Source organism: Pocillopora damicornis, chromosome 1 (assembly GCF_964200805.1).
Source record: "Pocillopora damicornis chromosome 1, jaPocDami1.2, whole genome shotgun sequence".
NCBI lineage: Eukaryota > Metazoa > Cnidaria > Anthozoa > Scleractinia > Pocilloporidae > Pocillopora > Pocillopora damicornis.
The window spans coordinates 7,597,141-7,607,154 of record NC_142670.1 but is presented as its reverse complement, the minus strand read 5'-3'; the positions used below and the strand labels follow the sequence as shown (position 1 = coordinate 7,607,154).

The window sequence follows — 10,014 nt, the reverse complement described above, 5'->3', positions numbered from 1 at the left end:
AACATAGGAGGTTCCTACTAACAATCATGAGATAAAATGAATTTAAAAAAAAAAAAATCACGTTACCTGGCATATTTTTCACTTCTTCAAGAATGTAATATTCACATCCCTATCTTTTTTAAGATGAGTTCCTACTTTGGTGATATTTTTCGTTTACAGTTCCATTGCTTTTTTATTTGATATAAATGCCTGAATCCGCTTAAGCTTCCTTTAACGTGTGTAAATTCCCTTTATAACTGGGCTAAGAAACTTGTACAGGAATACACTAGCAATGCCGTCTTTGCCAAGAAAATAGCATAAAAGAGTTGCCAGGACAGATAAATAGTTTCTGGAAAAATTTCTTTTCTTGACTGAGACAATACATTGAACTTTCATTCAATGGCCATTCTTCGTTAAGATTGCTGGTTTTTTTTTCTTTTTTTTTTTTTTTTTTTCAATAGCCATTCCTTGTTTAGTTTGCTCGTTTTTTGTTTTGTTTAGTTTTGCTTTTGTTTTGTTTTGTTTTGCTTTTTTCTTCGTTTGCTCGTTTGTTTGTCCAAGCCACTTCTGTCCAGTTTGATTGTGGCGGGAAAAATTCCCGCCAAAAATTCAATGCAGCTCGCGCCGGACGCGTTTGCCAAGTGAAAACAGTAAAACAGTTCACAAAAGTTAGCCTTCCTTGCTAGAAGCAGTCGTTTAGCTAATTAGCGATTGAAATCAAAACAAAATTGAGCTAGACTAATCAGTTATCCCCTGTCCTTTCGTAAAACATACGGACAAGATGCTTTCAACAAATGCAGTAGCTCGATCCTGGCCGTTGGAAAAATACGCAAAGTTTATTTACACTGGAGAGAGCGGAGGGCAAACTGAAAGTCAGGGATACTGGAAGGTTTGTTCGTGGCTTTGCTATAGTCTACACATCGAAATAATGTGAGTTTTGTTGGCTACAGATGATAACTGAGGTCTTCTAAATGACCATTTCTTATTTGGTTTTAAATTTACAGCAATTTTCGTCCGCCGAAGGTGGTTTTGAGGCCTTACAAGTGTCATTGTTAGAATCAAACGTGATTGTCTGCGAGGGAAAAGTTATACACGTCAGTTTTTACTTTATTCTTGTTTGTTCAAAAGTCTGAAAGCGTTGTTGTAGTATTTTATTTAATGAGTTTTTGTTACTGATTTACTGACTTAAGCTACAGCTGAATGAGGGAAGAAAAGTATTTCAATCGGTTCGAGTATCCAAAGGACTTGATGGTCACCATCGTTTGTATGGAGAATGAAGCCAAGACAGGGTAAAAACTAAGCCAAAAATCGGAAGGAAAAAGGAAGGTTAACTTTTTATTGCTTGTTTTCATCAGTACGAAAACATTGGAACGTCTTCTTACCTGTATTTTTGTTTCACTCTCAACTTCTCATCTAAATTTAAAACGACTCTTCCTTACCTTTAATTATTATTTTCCGTTTGTCTGTTTAATTATATATTTTTTGCCTACACCTATTGTATTTTAAAAACAAATTTAGCGGAATTCAATTCACTGCTATGAATATACAAAACAATTAAGAATAGATGTTTAAAATGTTCAAATCATATTATACAGTCGTTATTCATCAATTTTCAGGAAAGTTTCTCTTTGTTTAATGCCAGCAAGTGGTTGAAAGGCATTGTCAAAGGCGATAGTATGCTGTTTCTTTACAGGATGAATGTAAGCATTATTATCTGCCTCGTTTTGTTGTTTTTGTTGTTGTTGTTTTTAACCCGCGTTCGGCATTAATGCATGTCATACAAAGGAGACAGATTTCTTGCGTTAGTAAACTTCGCCCACGAGCTCGTGTTGTTAAAAGATCTGAGCTTTTAAATACTACTGTGATATTCTGAGGTTCAGTAATTATGTTCATGGTGACTGTAATATTTTTCCATCTAAACGAAAAAAAGAAAAAATTGTGTTGTGTTTCCGTTGGTTTTGCAGCTTACAAGAAATGTGTAATGATATTTCACTTTCTTGAGCTATTCTTTCTCAGACATGTATGTATGCGCTACTGCCTTTGAACTGCAACCGGCCGGCCTGAGTCTAAGCAATAAGGTACTTTTGGAATCTTAAAACTGTATTTGTTTATTAACAGAACGATTGCCGGCGATTCAGAATCAAATTTAAAAGAAGCGCTGATCGATTAGCGATAGAAAACTGCCGCCATTTTGTTTCCGAGATCTCGCCCAAGATTCCTGTGAGAGAGCTGCCAGCGTCTACTGAGTCTGACTCGCAAGTTCCAATGGAAGACTCTCAACTTATTTTATCGGATTCCCAGCCAATCAATAGAGGAACTACCGACAGTGCCAGCTGTGGATCTGCTTCCGTTGGTCTAACACTTTCTGTCTTAGCAAATAAGGTTCGTACAAAACGATAACTGTCGGAAATCGCCGTCATGGACGAGACTGTACTTCGTTCACTGTGAAAAATAACTTTTGCGATAAAATCTGTAGACATCAATCGGGATGAAGTATTAAGAGTAAGGAAAAATCGAAACAGTCGTTGGCTGTTTTAAACTGGATTTTTGCGCCCATAATGGATAGTTTGACACATTTCGGTTGCCATTATTATGTGCATGATCCACTAGGGACTCTGCGAATCAAAGAGCTGTCGTTTGATAATAATAGTGGCAACTGTATTACGTCATACGATCCAAGAGGGCGCCTCTGGGAAATTCAAACATCAATGTAGCTTGTATTTTCTTCCAGTTTTTATACATTTTGGTTCTTGTTTTTCAATATTTCTGAACGAATCTCATAGTACAGGACATTTTTGTTAGTTTAATGGCTAGTGGAGCTTGTTTAGTTCGCTATATACCCAACTGGTGGTAGTCGGCTTATACTTGATTGGCGACGAAAGCACAAAAGTGATTATTTTAGCGTAGGCTGTGTGATATAAACCAATAAACAAGGAGTAAAATTCCATCGTTTCCCTCTCAAAAACGAATTTGCAATCCTGTGAAAAAAGCATGAAAGTACGATCGAAGGAGAGGGGAGAGGAGACACTTTAAGTTTGACATCGATTTTTCCTGTTACAGATTACATCGGTAGAATCTCGTTTGGATGCAGCACAGAGCGGTAGTAACCTTATTGCACCACAAGACCAATTAAGCCTGATGATAAGACTCTGTTTGACCGACAGTAACTTCCCTGACTTCGTGGAAACTGTGGAAAAGGAACTGAAAAGCCTTACATCCCTAGAATAAAGGAGAACCGATTGATATATACAGGTGTAAGGATGCTCGCTTACCTGATGTTAAGATGTGTAGAAGTTTTGTCTACCAGGTGCCTAATAATATCATGGGTCGTTAAGAAGCACAGACGGGAACGTGTTCGAAACCTTCGCTATTCTTGTCTTTACAACGCTTTGGGTTGTCACATGACTTCTTATCTTTCAATCAAACTCATGCCCGATGCGATTGAACTTCTTAACCCTAACCCCTAAACACGTGTGAGTCACGCTTACGGCCGGCTTTATCAACTGAACAGCGATGAATTAGAAAGGCAAAATTACTTTTTTTCCTATTCAAGTCTTGTTGTGGCAAAAAAAGGAGAATTTCTCAATTTACCCTTTCTCCTATTGAGTACTGGTATTATTTCTTTTACTCGAGCATCACCTTTCTCCATTTTTCAGTTATTCAATACGAAAAGAAAACAATAGAGAGCAAAGGTAAACCGCGAAACCTCAAAGAAGAACAACCAGATCAAAGATAAAACATTTTATTTTCGTTTTACATGGTTAATTACAAATTATAAATACAATGCCAAGGGCTTCTCGGTTTTGTCAGTCTCTCTCCTCCTACTGTCTAAAATTTCCTATTTACACCACTGAGATCTAAACACAGCTTACAAAATCTAAAAAAAAATGCGCAGAAAGCAACTAAGTGACATCCTTCAGCAAAAGTCTTTTCCCCTCAATCACAACTGAGGCATGAGAAATCAATATATGAGATCTTACTAGGTGACTGCGCTAAGATCTAACCATTACAAGTGCCTAAGTACATGCAGAACCTAGAAAACTCCTTTTACATTTTCTCATTTGAACATTGGAGAAATCTACGATAGCGGTAAATGGGTTAAGCTTATAGTCTCCTTCTAAAATAACGGACCTGCATTTTAAAGGCATTTTACGACAGAGACAAACAATAAATATTCCAGTCATATTATTAAGGATGCGATGTTTGCTAAGAATGATTCAGGCGGCCTTGTACATTTAATGAAACTCTTCGATACCTCTTCCATCAGCTCCTAGAAGATGCTTTTTTTTTTGTTTTCTTTTCTTTTTGTTCTTTTATGAAAAAGTTTACTTCTAACCATGCCGACCATGCTAAATTAAAGAGAAATAGATCTTCTCTGTTATAATGCTTTGCCTTTCAGACGTTATAAGTTCTGCATTGCTCGTCTCGACTTGGAATCCAAGCTTATGACACTGGGTCCGTTAAATCTTTCCACAGAGCATGGTGGCGGAGGGCCGTTATAACTGAGGGATTTCTTAATAGACTGGGCTTCTTTATGGGACGGAATTCTGTTCCGGCGAGGCACCTCTGTGTCCTCATCTGAATCACTTTCACTATCGCTCAAAAACATCGGGCCGTTTTTTATGCACTTGGGGTCCCCTGGAAAGAGAAGAAGATCTTCATCATCTTTCAGTACGGGAGAAAGTAAAGAAGCAGACTGATTATATGCAATAAATCAGTGTTCAACATCGTGCCTGATGCTCTTCGTCTATCACAAGAAAGAACTGGGGATGGGAGTGCACCCCTTTCTGCTCCTCAGGCTCCAAAGTTGCTGACTAGAGATTCATATACAGACTTTAAAAAATATCGACGGCCTTCCTTATTAAATGATTCGTTTCCTATCACTTCACAGGACCACTTTTTTACAAAGATTAAGACGAAAAATCCTAGATACAATGTCTGACGTGAAAAACTTTTAGTAGTTACTTGAATTTGCATTCCCTAAATAATCTAAAAGCAAGGGAAGAAGCCTTCTTTCGAACGAAAAATGTTCATAGCTTATCATTCTTTTTTATATATATATATTTTTTTTTTCTAAACTTTAATAAATTTACTTCTCAAAGCAAAAATATATTGTTCTCGCAATAAGATGTTCCGATTGAAGAATCTAGGTCCTGTCTACACGCCAAAGTTAAAGAAAGAAAAGTACCACTCTCGTTATTTACCGAAGTTATTGTATTGTTGGCCAAACTTTTGTAGATTCCAGCCCTGTGGTAACATTTCTAGTCCTTGAGGTGAATCACCGCATTCGTTCATCATGGTAAATCTGTCACTTGGTTCGTCTTTCGATCGCAGTCGTCTTCCACTAAACCAAAGACACATAAATTGTCACAAACAAAACTTTGAGAACGGAAATGACTCTTCATGTCAATGGAAGTGAAAAACATGAAAAGGATTCTGAGGGAAATTGCAGATGTATTTAACGCAGGAAGATCAACTTTGATAAGATCACTATCTAAAGAACATTCTGCTAGAATAGCAGAAAAGATCACTATCTATAAAAGCTCTTGACGGTTAAATTCTCCTTGCCGCACTTAGGAAATGTTTAGAGAGAGAGTGGAAAATATGCAAACTAACGTTAGGGTGTAAAGAGTTAATATTGTATTAATGTCGCCTCCCTGATGAATTTAGTTTGTAACATGTCACTGCTGCCAATTTACTTACCGATGCCAACAGATACAGAGGGTCCACATAATTCCAGTTATGCCGATACCAATAGCGATAGAGCCAACTATGATGTACCACAAACTCCAGTCTTCAAGATATGCAAACAAAATTTCTCCGATTAGTTTTTGTTTCGTTATTAACGCCTTTGTAGCAAATCACTTGCTGGAAGGGTTTCCATGTAAGGTACTTTTTTTATAATACACGAGGAGGTCAGCTTGGATTTGTGTATCGTTAAGTGAGAATATGCCGCTATCGCGATGCAACTATCAAGAAAAAGTTGTATCGAGAATGAAATCGTAGACAAAGCCTTTTAAAATCAGGACAAAGGTTTAGTTTCTTTTTAGTTAACTGACCTGTGCCTGGTTCTTCGACCTTTTTCCTCGAGGTGATATACGCAATCTGCGATCCTTTATTGGCTGTAGGATGAACTGGTACAGGTACACAAAGCTCTTTACTTGCGCAGTCTCCAGCGTAACAATTTTCTCCTAAAACCAAGGCCAGGTCACATGTCTGCTCAGCACAACAAAGAGCTGCGCATGTCTCGATGCTATCCACTTCGGCTATGTGCGTGAAGTTTCCAGCTCTAAGACCTCCTAATAAAGTATGGTTGTACAAGATGTGGCTACGAGTACATTTAGGAATGGCTGTATAGTCAGCACCTTCGTCCTCGAGCAGTTCTGCGATAAAAAAACGCTTAGAATAGTCAGCATCGATGAATTTACTTAGTTTCAGAGTTATTGAGAGCCTCCCATCCGTTGTCAATTTTTACCCCACAAGGTAACCTCGGGTCAAACGGCTTACTTTTTTCCATCAGTCCGCCTAAAAGGCTAGAATTTGATTCGTATCGCACTCGTAAACATGCACCCAGGATGCTTCCAGTGTACAAAAAATATTTCAAAGTCGTGTCGATTTTGGTATTATGCATCTTCTCGTCGAGAATGAACGCGATAAAGCTGATATCATTTTCGGTACTCTCATTCTAAAGCACTTCATTCTTATATAAAATATCACTGAAATGGCTAAGGCTTTCAGAACTCCCATCTTTCCTAGTAAGAACACACCAGTTGGTATAAATCTACCGGCGCGTTATCAAAAATGTGTCGGTCTGATTGTTTATACTACTCGATATCTATTCCATTATAGATAGTGACTAGGTTACGATTTGTCTGAGTTTCGCATTTGATTGTTTTAAACATCGCGAGTTTGGAAGACCACTCACAGAGCGAAATAAAGAAATCCTGGGTTACTATGGAAACTCAGTTGTATAGCACTGAACACTGAAAAAGAGTAAGTACAAATTTACCACTGCGATACCTGTTTCGTTTATTTTTGGCGCCCACTTTAAGAACGCTATTCTGGGGTAGAACTTGGAAGGCTGAGCGGGAATTGTCTGACAAACTCTACCACTTGAGCATGTAACTGAGTAACAGTAGCTTCCCAGCATGAAGGCTAAATCACCACTCCCCAGTTCGCACGTTTTTCCAATGCACTCCTGCATGTTTTTAGTCTTTCCCAGAGATGTAAAGTTTCCGGATTTAATTCCTCCGAGCAAAGTGACGTTTGGGTAGATTTTGCTAGCCGAACACGTGCTAGTTTTTAGTATGGTTGGATGAGGCAACTTGTCGCTGATAATCTCATGTATTTTCATGGTTGGTATTTCTGAACTTGGTGCTGTTGGGAGGACGTTTGCTGTGGAAAGAAGCGGAATAAGTGATGGCTATGCTCAAGGTTTAAATCTCCTCACTAATTCACATATTTCTCTTGGTGGAAGTTATGAGATTCTAGTCCCAAGTGTAAAGTGCTTAGTCGACAAGCGTTGTGAATGTCTGATAACCTTTAACCTGTGAGCGAACTCCTAGATATTTTTTACTGACACTCGAATCCAACTTTCTTCTCTTTATACCTTTATCTGATAACTTTTTGAATACTGCTAATTGCCGAAAAATACTCTTTTGTAAATGTAATTAAAATGTAGAGTAATCAATGTTACCTTTTCTCGCTGGCCTCTGAAGCTCTCTACGCCTGATGAAGGCTATTTGCGGGTCATATTTCGTGGGCCTCGCCTTGACTGCCTGACAGAGCTCCTCACTGAAACAGTCTACTGCTATACATGTTCCTCCTATCATGAAGGCCAGGTCGCAAGTCTTACGCTCGCAGCAGAGTGCAATGCACATGTGCATGTTCTTCTCGTCACCAAGGTCGCTGAAATTTCCGGCTTTTATTCCACCTCTTAGAGTCACATTCTTTAAAATTGGACTCTGGGTACAGTGAAGTTCCTCCTGAGTCGACGGATCTTCCACTGAAACTGAAATGTGGGCCCGCAATCAAAATGAGAAAGTGGTTTCACTTTCATGTCAGTTCCTCCCTACCCCCCGCCCCCCCTTGTTCTGAGGCATAACTTGGTTGATATTGAAGCTATTTGGTTTGAAAGGAATGCTATTTTACAAAAGGAAACGTTGCAGAAACTCCTTAAATTAAGTTTTCTTTAAATGTAAGTTTTTTTAGCGGAAGGGAAAGTAAACGAACGCAAGGAATGCTTCTTGACGCTTTCTAATTCGTTGCGTCAAGCGTTGTACGAAATAGAATCGATTCAGCTTCGTTTCAGCAGAGATTTAGTTAACGCAGAAGTAAAAAATGTCCAACTTGCTTTGGAACTGAGCAATATGTATATGTAAATATTACAGCATAGTTGCGCAGTCGTAACCAAATGCAAAAGAATCCTAAAGCTACTGCTCATTTTGAAACTCAGTCAAAGTTGATCTCGTAGGTGCTAATATTTAAGTATAAGATCCAGGAAATACGGAGCTTTTTAAACATCTACTTTTTGTTACATTTGAAATAAAATAAATCTGCACACAGCATGTTTGAAACAAAAAATCTACGGCATTAACCTGCAATTTGATCCTTTGCCGGGTTTACAGCAATCTGTCGCACGGCTGCAATCTTGACTGTAACATTGCTAGGCTTTACAGTAGTAATCTCACAGTGTTTCTTACTAAAACAGTCAACACCATAGCAGTGATTTCCAGGCATAAAAGCCATCTCACAGTCATCCTTGTCACAGCACATCTGGATACAGGTCTCCATGTCTTCAGCTTTGCCAAGTCGCGAGAATTTCCCGGCATGCAGCTCATGTCGAAGAGTGACATTAGAAAGTATCGGCCCGTGCGGGCATTTCAGAGGTTTGACATTGGTTATTTCTGATACAAGGCTTTCCTCTAAAATTAATAGAAAATAATAATCATAATATTAATGATAGTTATGGTGATAATATTATTAATAACTATGATAATAATTTTTTACAGTCGATAAAAAGTAATGAAAACTCTAATTTACTGCTTGGCCAAAATTTAATTCTAGTTTATCAAGTTTCCTCCACATTGCACGGGTCGCAAGGACTGAAAAGTTTTCAATACATGTAAGATTTCGCAAATAATTTTGCCTACTTATACAGCCAAAGCTTAGTTTTCCTAAGTCAAGGGCATGAAACGACATTTGAGAAGTTTCCAATTATTCGTGATAACAACAAATCTAGACATTTCAATTAGTAATTATAAATACGATTGAGAGAGATACATAACTATGTTAATATTCCTTCTACTTAGCTTGACTGGTGAAAACGTTTCCCCGAGGGGGAATATATCGCGAAATATTACTTTTCTTTTTTCTATTTAAAATGTGCATCGAAACTCTTGGCTGGGTTAGTGTCTAGAGCAAAGTCCTTTCCATATTGCACAAAGTTGTATTTATAACGATCTCTGTATATTTTTCTTTCTTATTCGTTAACTAATTAAATCAAATAAGGTCCACGGTCTGTCTACCCTATAGATAGGGAATTAGAGGTAATTTAACGTGAAGAAAACAAGCGAAATTTTGGAGCAATATTATTGTCGAGCTGAATTTTGTTTAGCGAATTTGAACATGAACTTACCAGTTGAAGCATAAGAAAACTTGAAAAGCAAAACAAGCGATATAGGCAGCGGCAGTTTTCCAAAGCCCATAACTTTGACAGACAAATATTAATCGGAATTTCAGAGATATATAGATTTTTCCTAGTGATAGATCGTTTGCTCTGATGCGAAACGTACTGGGCGAGGCGTTGCGAAGAATTTCTTATTCCACGTGTTTCAGCTCATTTTGTATGCAACAAAAGCCCATATCCACCTTGAATTTTCCTTTTGTAATAAACATAAAGTTCATCAGACCGGTGACTCTATCACGAACCATTCCCTGTTTTTGTTACCATGGCAAACAAAGCCTTTTGAATGCGCAGGGCGTGTTGCTGTGAATAACCTGCAGTGCGAGACAAAGCTGATGGCAGGTGATACA

General features: G+C 38.1%; 2 protein-coding genes across 2 annotated transcripts; one reads left to right on the top strand and one right to left on the bottom strand.

Moving 5' to 3' along the window:
• Nucleotides 1-16: 16 nt before the first annotated feature.
• LOC113667363 (meiotic recombination protein REC114) lies at nt 17-3,771 on the top strand. Its single transcript, XM_027183178.2, has 5 exons — nt 17-868; nt 984-1,073; nt 1,596-1,679; nt 2,098-2,361; nt 3,040-3,771. The coding sequence occupies exons 1-5, from the start codon at nt 761-763 to the stop codon at nt 3,205-3,207; spliced, it is 714 nt and encodes a 237-aa protein (XP_027038979.2). The 5' UTR covers nt 17-760; the 3' UTR covers nt 3,208-3,771.
• Nucleotides 3,706-9,871, bottom strand: LOC113667362 (uncharacterized). The gene is made up of 8 exons (XM_089184139.1): nt 9,617-9,871; nt 8,577-8,903; nt 7,676-7,990; nt 7,000-7,374; nt 6,039-6,362; nt 5,683-5,773; nt 5,184-5,323; nt 3,706-4,617 (listed from the first exon to the last, which is right to left on the bottom strand). The coding sequence occupies exons 1-8, from the start codon at nt 9,684-9,686 to the stop codon at nt 4,382-4,384; spliced, it is 1,878 nt and encodes a 625-aa protein (XP_089040265.1). The 5' UTR covers nt 9,687-9,871; the 3' UTR covers nt 3,706-4,381.
• Between the last annotated feature and the right edge of the window lie 143 nt (nt 9,872-10,014).